Below are 16,904 nucleotides of genomic sequence, written 5' to 3'. Positions count from 1 at the left end.
TATATGTATATTGATCTAAATTTTATACGCAAAGTAGCAGACCAAATAAGGTTGTAAAAAAGCGATATTATGCATGACATAAAACATATTTCGAGGCGTCCATTTAAAGGGAAAAATTGTTCTGAACTTAGTCCTAATTAATGACCTATGAATCTATACAAGAGAAATTCCTGTAAATTTTAAGGGATTTAATATCATAAACAAAAAGTATAATGGCTGGCGTGAAAGAATTAGTTAACAGTAAAATAGCTGAAAATAAAGTGATGGTGTTTTCCAAAACATGGTGTCCTTATTGTGGAACTGCTAAAGGAATTCTAAAGAAGTACGTTAGTCAGGGAGTAATAAGTACTAAAGACATTGGAGTCATGGAGATAGATCGGAGTCATGACTGTGGTATAATACAGAACTATTTGAAGAAAATGACAGGGGCGAAAACGGTAAGGGCCTGACTTAATCTTTGAAGGTAAAAATATCGATGTAAAATGCTATTTTTGTGGGTATCAAATGCGGCCACCAAACCAAAACGCGTAAACTTGAAAGTCCTTCGGTACTGTACATAATTTTATGTTAGATATGTTATGTGTATGTATTCGTGTACGTGTAATCAATCATGTAAAAGACCTTGCTATGTGGACGATATCACGTCACACATTTTTCTAACTCCGACCCATCCTAAATGTGAGTACCAAATTAAATATCAAAGTCTAGTGTATCCGCAAGTGACCAAACCACTCACTTTAGTACTAAAGTTATTAATCCGGACATCAGAAAAATTCTTGCTTTTGACCCCCCAATCCTAATCAAATTTATCCCAGCAATCATATTGTGGTATTTATACAATTTTAAGGATACAGTGCCCATTCACTTTTAGTCAAAAGTTATCGTCCACACATCAGGAAAATGCTTATTTCAGGTCCCCCATTCCCATACGGTTAAAGGACAGATTTTTTTTTATTTTGATGTTTAGCCAGGACCTATACTTTCTCAACATAAAAAAAGGCAGGATAGACAATTTCATCTTAGCCCTTAATAAAGCAAATGGTTGCTTACCAAAGAGACGACCATTTAATTCTGAGGGGTAGCCAGGCAGTTTTAGTCGGGACAGGACATTAGCTTTCAAACATCTAGGAATCAGAAAAATATACATTCAAATGCTATACGTCTGGATTTTATATTTTCATTATACTGTACAGTTGAAGTTTGAGACCAAAATATGTATTTCCAAATTCCTAGGCTAAACCCCCACCCAGATCAAATAGTTGTCTCCTCAGCCATATCCTCAAAATCATTAGAGACAACAAACCACCCACAGTATTTTACGAGATTTTTTATTTGCTATCAAAACACCTAAAATCTTATTTTTACCAAATAAATCTTTACTTTCATCACTAACACCACTAGCTACCTTTGGATTTTAGGGTAAACAAGTATTCCAATGTGGGCATGCCCAGTGTAGGGTAAATAAGTATTCCATAGTGGGCATGCCCAATGAAGGGTAAACAAGGATTCCAATACGGGCATGACTAATGAAGGGTCAATAAGTATTCTAATGTGGTGGCATGGCCAATGAAGGGTAAAGAAGGATTCCTATGTGGGCATGACAAATGAAAGGTAAACAAGTATTCCAATGTGGGCATGCCCAATGTAAGGTAAATCTGTATTCCTATGTGGGCATGATCAATGAAGTGTAAACAAGTATTCCATAGTGGGCATGCCCAATGAAGGGTAAACAAGTATTCCAATGTGGGCATGCCCAATGAAGGGTAAACAAGTATTCCAGTGTGGGCATAACCAGTGGATGGTAAACAAATATTCCAATGAAGGGAAACCAGTATTCCAACGTGGGCATGACCAATGAAGGGTAAACCAATATTCAAATGAGGGCATTACCTATGAAGGGTAAACAAGTATCCCTCCCAATGAAGGTTATTCAATAAGGTTGCTCATATTTCAGGTACCTAGAGTGTTCATTAACCAGAAAAGCGTTGGTGGTGCAGATGCTCTGACGAAACTTGACACTGATGGCAAACTTCTTGAGCTGCTATCATAGTACTTCACTACATGTACCAAGGATATCCCGCGCCAATATCATGATTTGTGTGTCTTACTTTTGCAAGACTCAAGATTTTAAGCAGAAGGATTTAGTCTTCCATGCTCCTCCAAAGTGATGGAAAAATATTGAGAAAAATCTTTTAAACTTTTAAAATATGTGTTTGAAGAATTCTTTAGGATAGTGTAGAATAGTTTGTTTTGAAATGGCGAAAGAATGAAATCCTATGTCATTACTTTAACATTCCATGCAGCAATTAAGATAAAATTACATTATGCATTGCAGATGTTCCCCTTAATGCTACTTGCTACCCTCAACACAGCCATTAAGTCTTCCATATAAACCTTTTGAGGATTGAACCAAACATTTTCACCCTTTAGACAATGACAATATTGTAATCTAATTACACATGTAAATGTAGAATCTAACAACACTTCATTCTACTTTCTTTTCAGATGACCTTTTTCAGAATCCTTGGGTATTTCCCTTTGAATAATGCTTTTAAGAACATTCATCTGCCACTAAAATCAACCAAATCAAACCAAATCAAGAAAGATAACTTTTGCCAATATAATGTTCAGTCTATTTAACTTCCAAACTGCTCATTTCCTTTTGTTACTTTGTATGTATTATTTTAGTTGTTTTATGTTCTTTTTTTGTGTTTGTCTGTTTTCAATGTGTAGTCTTGGTCCCAGGATTACATTCTTTTAATACCTGCTAGAATATTGGTTCCCTCGTCTCGATTACTATTTTATCTAAAAAGCCCCAAAACCAAATGAAAAATTTAAGACTGGTTATGTGATTAGAGACCTTTTCTGAACAAGAAATAAAAGTGTGTTTGGTAGGTTTTTGACACAAATGAATCATCTCCAGTCTAACTTTTTTATAAAGAGAGCTACTTAAATCTACCACAGAGAAACTTGACTGACTGATTGATTGATTGATGGTTGTTTTATGTCATATGGAAGATATCTTATGCTTTTCAGGGCAAGACGGATTGACTAATTGAATAAAACCTGCTCTGTAGAGTTGGGAGATCATTTTTGCCACATAAAACAGTATTTTTGAACATTGACAGAAAACATTTTCTCATGAAGTTCAATGTATCCCCAGTTCAATGAAGTTTATTAATAAACATAACTCACTGATTGTTCAGAGATAACAGACACTTAAAAATACACATCAGCAAAGATGAAAGCCTTTCAGGGCTTCTACTTTGCTCGGGGAAATAATTTTCACCATTTTTTTTTTTATTATAAACAAAATGCTCTATTTTGACAGTTAATCTATGAAAAATACTTGTCAAATGAATCTTATAAACACAATCTTCACACAATTCCCAAATTCAATGAAAAAGAATAACTCAAGGGTATAAACAGATCTTAAAATCACAACACAGGCTTATTATAGTTCATAAATTGAACTACTATTATGAAAACAAATATCTGATCCTATCATTTAATCAGGGTGATACTGTTTCAATTTCAAATTGAGAAATTATAGTGAAATCATATCAATTAGCACTGTTGTATAGTTCAGCCCTTATTTTGTAAGAAAAAAAAAGTAATATAAGCCAAAACTAAGAGAGTAATCAAGGGAACCAAGGTTATAGCGGTAATCAAAAGAATGTAATCCAGAGACAAAGACCAGACATGGAAAACACACATACACAACAAAGAACATAAAGTAACTAAAATCATACATATGAAGTAACAAAAGCAAATGAGCAACTTACTTGGAGCATGAACCAGGTGCACCGGTAGGGTAAGTGTCCTCTATTTTTCTAGAAACACCGAGTTGCTCATAAAAAGACTAGTCAACAGAGGGTGGCAAAAATGAGAACCTGGCAAATATGGTCCTCCCACCTCTACTGTTCTGACAGGCTAAGCAGATTGTGCAAATTCACAGAAACAACCTGTAGAAAGTTGTGTCATTCCATTTAGACACATTATTCCGACTCTGAACTAACCAGTCATTACTCTATCTCTTATTATATGCCATGACTGACTCTGAAAAACAGTAATTGTCAGTAACTACCAATTTTGAAGTTTTTGATCAGACTCATTCCCATAGCCGTCCATATCTGAGACAAACAGCAAGAAAAAGCCATGGCTGTAACAACTGTTGCAGACATATTTTCTGACTCTACCACCAGTTTGGTACTTACTAAGATGCCCGAGTTACTGATAACCAATTAAACAAAAACAAAAACAAAAAAAAACTGCTACTGATGAGATTTATTGACGACATTGCACAAGAAAATCTTGATCATATTATCTGGTACACAACTGTTAAAAAAGACATCACATTCTGCATAAAACAATTTGAAACAAAATATCCTGATTAAACTGCAGTTACCTCCCATTTCCTTAGAATTTTGTTTCAAATAAAGAAATATGAACTTGTAGGAAAGAACCTCTAGTACAAGAATTTATCTGAAAGGATAGAATTCCTTGAGTTCTTGGCACTATTACAATTCACCAATAATGTGTGTTCAACGTTGGTTGAGAATTAAAAAAAATATGCTAAAAGTCAATATACATATGAAACTGTTTTTTAAACATATCAAGACAAATCATGTTGGCAGCTAAAGAAGAAATTGATTTTATGCAGCAAATAATGCCTATAATAACAGCATTAGAAATTCATCTCTCGTGAATTATTAGTACACACATCCTCTCACACAATACACACTTACACACACATGGCGACTACACATGATGTCAATGAACCATTGTTTTATTATGAAGATTTGGTCGATCTTCTAACTTGTCGTATTCAAGATGAAACTCTTTATGCACTTTTCTCCAGTTCTGAGCATCGAAAAAATAATAAGTCCCTCTTTCATACGAATTTGTTTTTACAACTGGTTCCACACCAGGTGCCCTTGTTATCCACACCTGCTCCTCTTTGTGGTACCGCCAATCTCTACTGTACCTATCAAATTAAAAAAGATAGTGCAGTGTACGACCTTAAAGGTTGTCCTATTGCCCAGGACATGTGAAACTACAATTCAACAAAGTAAAAGTTAAATACTTGTCCGAAGATTTACTTCAGATTAGAATGTAAAGCTTCCCCCATTTTTGATACAGAAATTCATGAAAATTTCATAACGACTTATACAGCTGTGTTTTCTGCCAATCTGATAACTGGATCAGAACAAAAATTTGGAGGCTGTCAAACCATCACTACAAACAAGTCAACATACTTTCATTAAAAACACATTTTTAAAGCTTTTTAAAATTAATCTGTAAAGAACCCACTATCAAAAGAAGGTCTTAGATTTTTCATGGTTTAATCTGGAATTTCTGCATCTCATGAAACAAACTATTAGAATTCATCAGAAAATTCATGGATACAAATTTGAAATAATAGACATTACTCCTACCACCATTTAAAAAATAATTATCCAACTATAAATCAATTTTGAATCTTTTTTTTTTAAACAACAGGGTCTTTCATTCAGAGGAAAAATTTATTCTGAATGAGTACTTAAGGCAAATCAAGTTATCAAAGCTAAATAATAGACTAAAAATTCAAGCTACAGTGTAACTCACAATTCAGCAGCTGAGGCGAGTTGTAACAGATCTCCACCATTCATATAATACAGGAAAAACAATAGATCTTCTCCATATCTGTTCAGTTTGATGGGTGCTAACTGAAATGTGTATACAACAATAGTTAAAAATAACATGCTATATGTCCATATAGTGAAAAATTGGAAATTTCTACTAAAGAATAATTGAACGGATTGGACAGCACCAAAATCACTTAAAAATTATAAAGCATCATACCAAATCTTTAGAGTGTGTCGAAGCAAAATCTAGTCAGTAGGGGCCAATTGACAATTTTTTTTATTTTTAATTTTCATTCATTTTATTCACAAATGCATCCTTTTTTAAGTTTAACAATCCCTATCTGAGCCATCCATTGTCAATTTAAAACAAACTTTCTACTATTTGACAAACATATTAAATTGGAACAAAAAAAAAGCTGTGAGATAAAATTAACCCTGTGCCACCTATATCATAGCATCTGCCTGATTTTTACATGGCACCCTCTTAAAATCAATCCATCCAGAGATTTTAGTGCTGTCAGTTCTCTATTGAACCACACAGTCCCATAAAACAGGAAGTTGATATCAGAGAGCAACCGAATCACTTACAATGTATGCCCCACCTGTGCAAATTGAAATAAATCCATCCATTGGGAGTCAAAATAATTGTGACAAAATTCTGACGGACTGAAAGCTGTATGAACAGACAGACCAGATGATTCCAATATACCACCCAGTCATTGAGTAGGGGTATAAATGACAGACAGACCAGGTGATTCCAATATACCACCCAGTCATTGAGTAGGGGTATAAATGACAGACAGACCAGGGGATTCCAATATACCATCCAGTCACTGAGTAGGAGTATAATTTTGACCTCTGTTTTCATGTAGTAGCAAAATTAGGAAAATATTGTAATGACTGTGGAATCAATAAAGGCAGCCTGAAAAGCTTTGAAAGTTATGCATTTATCACTTTTTGTCTAAAATAGCATGTTAATACGGTGAATTATACTTACTTTATCTCTGATGTAAATATTTGTTAAATACTCTGATGGAACATGAAAATCTAGAAAAAAAGAAAGAAGAAAATTAAAAATCAATATTATATAAATATTTTAAACAAACAAAAATTCTACAAGTACACACCCAGTACTGTTACAGCAAATGAGTTAACTTCGGGGATAGAGTTGGGTCTTCCCTTGATAGAATGACCATTACCCGATTGTCTACTTTAAATTAAATGGACAATTAACAAAGCCATATACAAAGAATTTAAGATTAGATTAGATACAAGTTTAAATCTCCTTGTCTATTGTTCAATTTACTTCCAAAAGTATTCAATTAAGGGGAAATGAACTTATCCCCTCAAGTTAACTAACTGTTTTACTGACAATAAAGATGTATGAACATTTTCAAATATCACAGCATTTTAGTGTAGTCAGGACAGTCAAACACCATTAAAACACAATTCATTGAAGCACATATACAAGTCTGTGTACGAATCAGGCAGGTCATTGTTTGTAGTATTTTAAATTGCTGAACTGATTTAACATACCAAGATAACTAGTGGTGTGCTGATATTTAATGATTAATCTAAAATGGAATGGTTTACTTTATAGATATAATTAATCTATTTTTTTTTTCAGTTTCTGATTATCTGTTAAAATCCTTTGTCACTCTTACATTGGTTTTTGAGGTGTTTTTTTCCTTAGTCATAGACCATTAATCAGGACAGTTTTAATGGTCGCCACTCCATTAATATTTCTACTTCAAATAGGAATTAAAATACAAGTAGAATGCATTATCAAGCTAAGTGAACCCCCACTCCTACAGGATGTTGATATCAAAATCACTTACATGGTATGCCTGACTATATTAAGCACACACCAAATTTCAAATCAATCTGCAGAGTGGTAGACAAGATTTTTGTGACAAAAATTTTCACTATTATTCCATACAATGAAAAAAGTCTAAGTCCAACAAAACAGAAAGTTGACATCAGACAGAAACCAAAATCATTGAGAATGTATGCCCCATCTACATAAAGCCACAAATCAAATTTGAAATTAATCCATCCATTGGGAACTGATACTGTGAAAAAATTAAGAGGGAAGGACAAAGGGATTCCAAAATACCATCTACTTGTTGAATGGGGATATAAAATGTTGATAGAACAGTTAATGGGTGAAGTTCAGTCTGATTCAACACACACAGAAACAATCTCAACACAAATAGCAGTGTAGGGTACAGGCAGGGCGAAGAGAGAGACATTAGGAACTGGTTATATAGAGAATAAAAATTACAGGGAAGTTTTTCAGTGCATTTCAATTGAATTTTAAATAAAAAATCTTTCTTTGCCATCCTGGAACTACACTATAAAGTTTATGGGGTATGTTTCTGGGGTGCATTGAATGTATTTTGAGCAATAAAAATTTCTGCAAATGAATATTCTTTCCATTTATTACTGTTTCTTTTGGACCTACCTGACTGAAAAACAGACCTGTATTACATATATGTAAGTAAAGAAAGTGTTTCCTTGTGCACACATTTTAAACTTGACACAATGAGGCAGTTTAAAACACTGTGTTCATGAGTGTGTGATAAGTTACAAAAGACATAAATTCATATTTTTAGAGCAAAAACAAACCAAATACATGGAATCTGTCAGATCCAAACCATTAAAACACCAAAATCTTACTAAATCATACACCTTTTGATGTATTTTCATATCTACAGTGTTTTTCTACTGTGAACCTGTATAAAACAAACACCTGTCTTAACCAAATAAATCATGAAAACGTTCACTTTAATGAAGTTTACTTGTATTGTATGAAAATCTAAAGAGTAAATTGACCAAGGGCTGTTAACCATCAAACTATTCTATAATTACTAAATCTTTCCATTTACTTGTAAATGCATCAAACTAAGGGTATAACAAAAATACAATATACAAATGGATATTGCCAGTTTCAACTTGGACATACAAAATTGGCAGATTCAAAATAATCTTGAACTTGTTATTGTATGAGGCAGTATTAGCCTTGATGTTAAAAGTTTGACCTTGTAACCATGACCTTTTTATATCTAAAGCCTTGAAAAATCAAGACTTTTCAAAGGAATGCATGACATTGGTCATTATATTAAAGAGTGCAACACTTCAAGAGGGTTAAAAAAGGATTGACAAAAGAAGCGTCACTAAATCATCATAATAATTTACGGATGACAGCTTGTCTTGCCTAATAAATATAAATAAGGTTAGTAATTAGGGCCAAAAAGAATGCTTGACTACCCCCACTGCAGACAGGTGGAAAAGTAATAATCACATGAACAGTAATGTAGTTACAGGAGTAGTGGTTGATAGATCATTAAGTAGATTGCCCTCTCTACAAATACTAAACTGCAAAATTTGTAATGCAAAAAATTCAGACCTAAATGGTAGACAAACCACTAACTGCATTTTTTCAAAGCAATGTAGCTAATTTCAAAACTATCCCTTTGATTCACACAACACAAAATACTAAAATTATCACTTAAAAACAACAATTTCAGCAAAAAAAACTTTAAATAACAATATCATGAATATATTAGAGCAATATTCAGGCTAAGTGTTCAACAATTGTAGCAAAGAAAACATGCAGCAATCAAAAAAATACTTCCACCATCCTTTAGATTTCTTAATTACTTTTCATTTTTCAAAATAATAGAGACTTATAATTATGCAATACTTCTGGTTCTGAAAATACTCAAAAATAATGAACACACATATATGCATAGTACTTTTGTTCTATATATGGTAGCTCTGTTCATTAGGGAATTATTTTTAATAAAAGCTTGATATGTTTTTTATATAATAGATTGTTACAACATTCTATCAACATACAGAAACATTATAAGAACCTTTAAGTAGCTCAGCAAATTTGAGAAATGACTACTTTTGCCAATTACTAATAATGAACAAAACTATCTAATTCTCCAGCATTTACAGGTGTATAATGTAAAGGAGGAAATATACTTAGCATAATATTAAGACAAACCCAAAAGATGAACTTCTTTAAGGCAAATTATATATATGAATTTTGTTTAGTTTTTTAGTAGCTCTTTTATTTTGATGTAACAAACCAATAAAAAGAAATCTGTGTATGATTGGAAGCATGTGTTTTAAGGTTAAAAGCCAAAATGAAGCACAGCAACCACAAAACCTGACCTATATCTTGTGGCCGGCACGTTGAATCGGCCCAAGGCGACTGAAATGTACTGTACAAGTTTCTGGAAAATCAAGCAACATTTTTTTTAGAAATTTTCGAAAATGTTAGTCACTAATTCAATTTTTTTGTGATAGAAATAAGAGATCTGAATGAAGAACATGACAATGGAAAGAAGTTTTAGTCAAAAAGATTAATTTGTTGAGACAACATATGTAATTCAAATAAAATCCTCGCTTATCAAAGCAATTAATTAAATGGATCCATAACTAAGACGTCATTCAGATCAAGATTTCTATCACAAATGCACTAATTTGGTTGTCAAAAATATGCATGATTGCATGTTATTTTTGAACACTTAAGGAATACCCAAGTACCTTTTGAAGATGAAATTGGGTCGATTTAATCTTTTAATCTGACCTATTTTCACCTAAAAGCTAATTCAGAAATGAAAATAATTCATGTGTGACATAACATTTTCCCCTTTATACCTTTATATGAAAAATTTCCTGACTGAAAATCATTTCCAAAAAACAAAAACAAGAAATTGGCATTTCTACATCCCCTATCAATTCTCGAACTCTAAAACCCAAAATTCATTTCTGAAAGAGCCTTACAAACAGGGATAATGTCCATTTGATCCATGTACATATATAAATGAACTCAATTACTTTAAAAATCAGATGCACTTTACTAAGAATTTGACTCATACAAAACAAAAGCCAATGAGATGATTTTTATTTTTTAATCAAAATTCAGACATAAATAGTGTAAGGAGATTGCAACAATATCATTATTTGACGAAGGTCCAAAATACTGTTTTCTTATAATTTACTTCTTTTTATCAGGTTTAAATAGACAATAATCCCTCTTTTAATTAAATAATGATAAATACATTGTAATGGCTAACCTATATCTTGTGGTCGACAAGGTAAATCTTTCCATGGAGACTGAAAAGTGCTGTATATTGTTCTGTAAACACCAACGTCAATAAGGTTAAATTGATTTTTAGGTTCAATAAATATGTTTGATGCCTCACACAAACCCATAAGTATGCCTTTTCTAGAAAAAAACATTTTTTCTACCAAGATTGCACTTCCTGTTTGGACAAAGTAGCGTGTTGAGAGCTCAGGATTTTTTTTCAAGCAGTTTTTTCTTTCGTGGAATTATTGTGACATTATTTCATTGTACATTTTGCATCAAACAGTAAGTGTTTTCCTTTTTTTCTTCTTTTAGTCAACAAGAGATTCAGAGATGGATCCAGCATTTGAGGTGAGGGGGCATGAATAGAATTAAAGGCCTAGCAAACTGCGGCAAGAAAATGTTTAGGATGGGATTTGTGAAAAATTCAATTTTTTGAGGGTTTTTGAATTCCTGGTATGCCACCCCTGACAGTACCACTCCATGCGAATTATGAAGTGAGGTTCATTGAACTAAAATGAATACATAAAAAATTAACCAACAACACTGTCTACAATATTTCTGAAGAAATTATGTATACATGCTTAAAGAGACATCTAACTAAACAGATATTCACTTAGGTTTAGCCAGGATTGGACTTGTGCATTTATAGTTTTTAACTCTCAACTTAATGCATATACATGTCATTTTACATTCAGTCTCTGTTTTTTTTAGTGTTTTGCATTCCTATTGTTTGTGATATTCAATATCTTATATATCTATTATACTTACTCGGGAGAATTCAAATTTAAACCAAGAGTGGTGAGATCTACACCTGGTGCTATGGCCATCAGGTTGGGATCACCCTCAGACTGTCGGATAAAGGCCAATAACCCTACCAAACCAAACTGGTCCATTACCATTCCATTTGGTATATTAGAGACGGTACCTTCAAAGATTAGAAAGTAAAATATTTTCAATGAAAATTTAATACTATGAAAGTCAATTCATTCTTTTAAAATTTGCAAAGTCCTTTCATTCATGGATTTTTCAAATTCATGAATGCAATTTAGCTATCAATATTTTCAACAAAAAATTTTACATTCCACCAATAAACTGCATTAATAATACTTCCATGATACAATGAAACTTTTCTACATGGGAGTGATAGGTGTCCTCTATTCTGACAAAAGCTATATTTCATTTTTACTAATGAATTGATCTACAAGATATAACATCAACAAGCTAATTCTGATTGGAAGTAACAGTTCAATGTTTTGGGATGCTTTATTCTTCCATGTATTGTGTGCATTAGTGTATTCTGCTTACCACCTTCTTGGCAAAGGAAATTGATGCAAAAAGTTAGTTTTCGTGTAAAATGCACACTCAGAGGCAAGAAGAAATCACCAGCAGAAGACCACACTGAGAAGAAAGATTCCAGTAAATTCCATGAAATGCATATCCCTTCATCATTCATCTTTTAAATAAAAGTATTTTTTTATATTTCCCTGTGTTTGCCATTTATTGATTAAAATACAGGGATATATTGAATCCATTCAATGAGTCAGCTAAAATGTTTACATTTCCTGTTCATATGCAAATCAGGTATTTCACTAAAATAATGGCGTCAAGTCCCACAGTTTATAAATGATGTTTAAATTTGCCAAGCCTGTGTATTGATATTTGACATATTGAAACAGTTAATCAAGCATATTAAATTGATTGATTGATTGATTGTCGGGGTTTAACACCCGAGCAGCAATATTTCAGCTATATTCAGGCGATGGACATGAAATGGATGATAAAATGAACATGAAATGTTGATGATGAAATGAAAAATGGGGTGGGACACAAGGATAATAGGGTTTAAAAATGTTGATTGTCACAAGATAAAAGGGAGGGATGGGCAGGGTCAGGCAATTTAGCCTCCTGTGTCGGCGCGCAAAGGTTCCTACTCCTATCGAATACCACAGCAGGGTTCTTTAACATGCAAGGAACGTGGCATCTTTCCCAACACGGTGCACCACTATGGTTTGCGGTCAGGTTTTCTGTATTACAGCCTGACAATCCCAGCATGTAACATGCCAGGTGTACCCCATTCCACCACCTGAGGCACACAACCCAGTTGCTCTTTAGACAGAGCACCTAGCCCCCAGCTAGGTTTCTGAGCACTATTTAGTCGCCTTTTATGACAAGCTTAGTGCTGCTGCAGGCATATTCTTTTGATATCTGGACCTGCACGGGGCAGCATATTAAAGGATTTGTGACAATTGTTTTCACCTTTGAAACTGGTCTTATTTGATTGTTAAATGACAATAGGCCCGAGGTCATGGTTTTTCGTACAAACTATGAATTGCAAAAGAATGGCATTGATAGATAAAAATTAAATTATAGTAAATCTGTTCTCAAAACCAAATGGCTCAATGTTGTCTTTTGTTGACGACTGCAGTTCTGATTCCCAAAAATTATGTCTCCAGAAAAAAAAAAATCTAGAAGAAACTCATAGTTTTGGTGTATACCACCCACCCCTATCCTGAAACAAAGAAAAAGTTGAACAAAAGTGTGTGGTAGAATACGTTATTTTCCACAGCAGTTGATGGGAAAACAAATTTAAAAAGTGACAACTTAAGGTCTGTTCAAAAGAAACAAGAAAATGTTTAACTTATAATCTCATAGATCACTTTCAAACTTAAAGCCTTAAAGTGGAGTCCCCACCTCTTTAATACTTGCAGATAATAGAACAATTTTTTCCCTCTTCTCTAATCTGTATGACAGCCTTGCTACATGGACATTAATAAGTGATTTTTTTTTTCTTTTTTAAACACTACCCCTGGAATGCTTAAAATATTTTACAATTTTAAGTGAACAAATTTGCTGGGTATGAAGGAGGGAGATAATTAGTACTTTGTATCAAAATCAGTCATAAGAAGTAACACATTAACACATATAAATACAAACCATCAGGATGTGTTTGGATTCCCCTCTTTGGAGCCTTTTCACTTATTAGTTTTCCATCTCTCAGTAAACCTGTCTCTCCAATTACTGATGATATACTGGTGGGCTGAAATAGACAAACTTCATTTCATTATACAGGACAGTATTAATAATGTTTTATCAATGTTTTAACAAAACAAAGTAGTTTCTTTCTCAGTTTGGGGTAACTATAAACTATATTGTGTAAAAGCTTTGATTGATGGAGTGACGATTGTTTATAATCTATTGATAGATATTATGTGAATAACAGGAAGTAAATGATTTGAAATGATAAAACTATTTTATACAAACTAAGAATCCTATTTGTAAGCATAGTGGTACCTTAAAAAATCAAACCCTTTTCAGACTGTAGTTTTTGATCAGTTTAGGCAAGTGTTCCATTGCACTAATCTGGTACAAAGGCACTATACAATAAGTTAATCAGACCATCCATGTAGAAACCAAGCAGACCCTATGAAATGGCTGACACGGAGTAATTTTTTTGTTCCTATGTAATGTTAATCTCATTATGACCTGAAAACACCATGATTTTCTGTATTAAAAGAGGATGATTTAGTCTACATACAAAGTCCCCAAACGAATCAAATAAATAATGGACAAATCAGAGTTGTTTCTCTTTTGTTAAAGTTCCTAGTGCTTTCTGTGTAGTTCATTCCACTTCTTCTCATTTCAATAAATTACAAACGTTCACTTTTTTAGACAACATGTGTGTCTTATCTCTATAAATGAAACATTCTTCAATCAAGCAAGTTTTTTTTTCCAGATTGATGTAGAGATATGTGAGAAAAACAGAATGTAAAATATTTTCCATAGACATCATAAACATAGCAGCCAGTAGACATCCTATGTAATATAAAGTTGTGTAAACTTACTGTTTTACATGTTGTGTCACCTGAAGAACTTGATGGGGGATCTGGAAAAGCAATATTTGGTTCTGTCAGTTCTAAATCTTAATAGTTAAGTTCAAAAACTTGATTTTGTCCTATATACATGTACCAAGCCAAAGGTATGAAAAACTTAATGAGTATCATCAGTAAATAAGCGTCAATGTCATGTACAGAGTTAGCTACTAAGTCCAATACAATAACATTGAAACAAATAAATGGAAAACAGCAACTAAATTGAAAGGAGCTTCCTGACTTCCAATTAAAACGAACATGATACAAAAACTGATTAAATCTAATAGATGATATATATTATTTTACTTACTTGTAGCACCAGGTAATGCAGGGAAATCTTCCTGTTGTATTTGGAATTCTTGTGTCTGATCAGTGACTGGCTTACTCACCATTCCTACTGTAACAAACCAAACATCAATGACTAACAATACAAGATATTTTAATCCCTTTTTTAATAACCTTTTCCTTGTATGATTTAAGGCTTTGAAGAATGGAGTTTTTTGTGTTGATTCATGTTCCATACCATATGTCCAAAGTTAAAAAAGTTTATTTTTTAATACATGTAACTCTAAGGTAATAAAAAAAAGTGTGAATTATGTGACAAAACAACCTACCGTAGTTTCTGATAGAAGACACACTGCTGCTGTTTGGTAAGGTTCCTCGGTTACCGAGAGATGGAAATTCTGACAAATCTAATCCAGGCTGATTCTCATCACCAAAAACTGAAAAAGTCAAAATCTGACGAAAAATTTCACAAAATGGACAGCAAACAAATAGATTACAAGATATACTTATCTACACACTGTCATACACCAAATATGAAATCAATCCATCCATTGACAGCAGGCATTTTTGTGCTAAATATCTTTCTTTGATAAAATTCCAAAATACAGTATAAAAAATTACAGTCTAACTAAAACATGAACTTGACATTGTATAACAACAAAAATCACTTACCACATATTCCCTATCTATATACAGCCAAATAACAAATTTGAATCAATCCATTCATTAGGAGTTGAGATAATTGTAACAAAGTTTGGTTTAATAAACAGATGTACAGTGTATAAGGTATGATTCCAATGTATCATCCACTCATTGAGTGGGGGTACAAGTAACACAAAATTATAAAAAAAAATAAGTTAAAAAAAAATCTTGTTTGATCAAAGGGATTAATGTTGACTCCAGGGACCCTCTTGTTCAACCTGAAATCAATCCTTCTAATTTTGACATACAGATGAACAGGCAAAGGGATTCTAATAAACCACTCACTGGTTGAGTGTCGTGTTCAATAAAAATGTTGAAAAGAAATGCTTTAGTAATTTCACCTGTATAGATTGTACTTACTTTGTCGACTACTTTGTCCAAATATAAAACTATTATTCATATTAGATAATGGTGTACTTGAACTACAAAATACAACAGTTGATAACTAATTAGTATGTGATAACTACTGAATTGATGAAAAAAATAAGTTCATCAATTCATGAAAAGATAAGACCATGCCATCCATTAATCATGTTCATAATTAACACAACTTTATTTGAATAAAGAACTTGAGAAGCCTAAAAAATTCCCGTAGAGATATAAAAAGTGTTCATGGATGACTCTACATATATTTTCTGATGATTATATTTTGTGTCTTTTTAGTTTTTTAACATATTAAACATGTTAAATATTTGTCTGATTCAGTACTAAAGGGATGTAGAATTAATACTAGGGAATATTGTCCCAATATAACACTTAATAACAGATAATAATCCCCAATGTTAACAGATAGTAATCCCCAATGTTAACAGATAGTAATTCCCAATGTTAACACAATCCCAATGTAACACTTAATAACAGATAGTAATCCCCAATGTTAACAGATAGTAATTCCCAATGTTAACACAATCCCAATATAACACTTAATTAGAAATAGTACCGGTAATCCCCAATGTTAACGCAATCCCAATATAACACTTAATAAGAAATAGTAATCCCCAATGTTAACGCAATCCCAATATAACAATTAATAACAGATAGTAATCCCCAATGTTAACACAATCCCAATATAACACTTAATAACAAATAGTAATCCCCAATGTTAACACAATAGCCCTTTTTTAACATTGTAATACATATTAGAGACATCCTCTTGTGCTTACATGGACAAAACACTTTTTTTACAAATCTATTTGACATTGTTTTAATATCAAAAAATTTCAAAATGAATTTAATCAACACACAACCCATTTTAGAAATCTTTTGCAACTCAACCTCACAGTTTGAAGACATTTACTTCATATAAATAATATT

The 16,904-nt window shown here is 32.6% G+C and overlaps 2 protein-coding genes across 8 annotated transcripts in view; one reads left to right on the top strand and one right to left on the bottom strand.

Annotated features, from left to right (window-relative positions):
- Window positions 1–108: 108 nt before the first annotated feature.
- On the top strand, window positions 109–2,184 carry LOC148613361 (glutaredoxin-like). Its single transcript, XM_088586767.1, has 2 exons — window positions 109–437; window positions 1,955–2,184. Exons 1-2 carry the CDS (start codon window positions 213–215, stop codon window positions 2,048–2,050), a joined length of 321 nt encoding a protein of 106 aa, XP_088442893.1. The 5' UTR covers window positions 109–212; the 3' UTR covers window positions 2,051–2,184.
- A 2,085-nt stretch (window positions 2,185–4,269) lies between these two features.
- Window positions 4,270–16,904, bottom strand: part of LOC148613360 (CCR4-NOT transcription complex subunit 2-like) — a 29,232-nt gene continuing 16,597 nt past the window's right edge. For 3 of the 7 annotated variants that reach the window (XM_088586760.1, XM_088586766.1, XM_088586765.1), the window contains 10 exons: window positions 15,951–16,012; window positions 15,218–15,325; window positions 14,914–15,000; window positions 14,577–14,617; window positions 13,669–13,771; window positions 11,503–11,659; window positions 10,721–10,782; window positions 6,625–6,674; window positions 5,608–5,708; window positions 4,270–4,987 (listed from right to left, as the gene is read on the bottom strand). In XM_088586760.1, coding sequence (XP_088442886.1) covers window positions 4,774–4,987; window positions 5,608–5,708; window positions 6,625–6,674; window positions 10,721–10,782; window positions 11,503–11,659; window positions 13,669–13,771; window positions 14,577–14,617; window positions 14,914–15,000; window positions 15,218–15,325; window positions 15,951–16,012 — 985 coding nt within the window. In that variant the 3' untranslated portion in view covers window positions 4,270–4,773. Of the gene's footprint in view, window positions 4,988–5,607; window positions 5,709–6,624; window positions 6,675–9,812; window positions 9,875–10,720; window positions 10,783–11,502; window positions 11,660–13,668; window positions 13,772–14,576; window positions 14,618–14,913; window positions 15,001–15,217; window positions 15,326–15,950; window positions 16,013–16,904 lie in introns of those variants that run through there. The other 4 variants (XM_088586762.1, XM_088586763.1, XM_088586764.1 and 1 more) reach the window with 4 other exon arrangements.

This window comes from Perna viridis, chromosome 6 (genome assembly GCF_037379345.1).
Source record: "Perna viridis isolate PV_CMFRI_1.1 ecotype Kerala chromosome 6, ASM3737934v1, whole genome shotgun sequence".
Taxonomy (NCBI): domain Eukaryota; kingdom Metazoa; phylum Mollusca; class Bivalvia; order Mytilida; family Mytilidae; genus Perna; species Perna viridis.
This window is presented reverse-complemented; position numbering and strand designations above follow the sequence as displayed.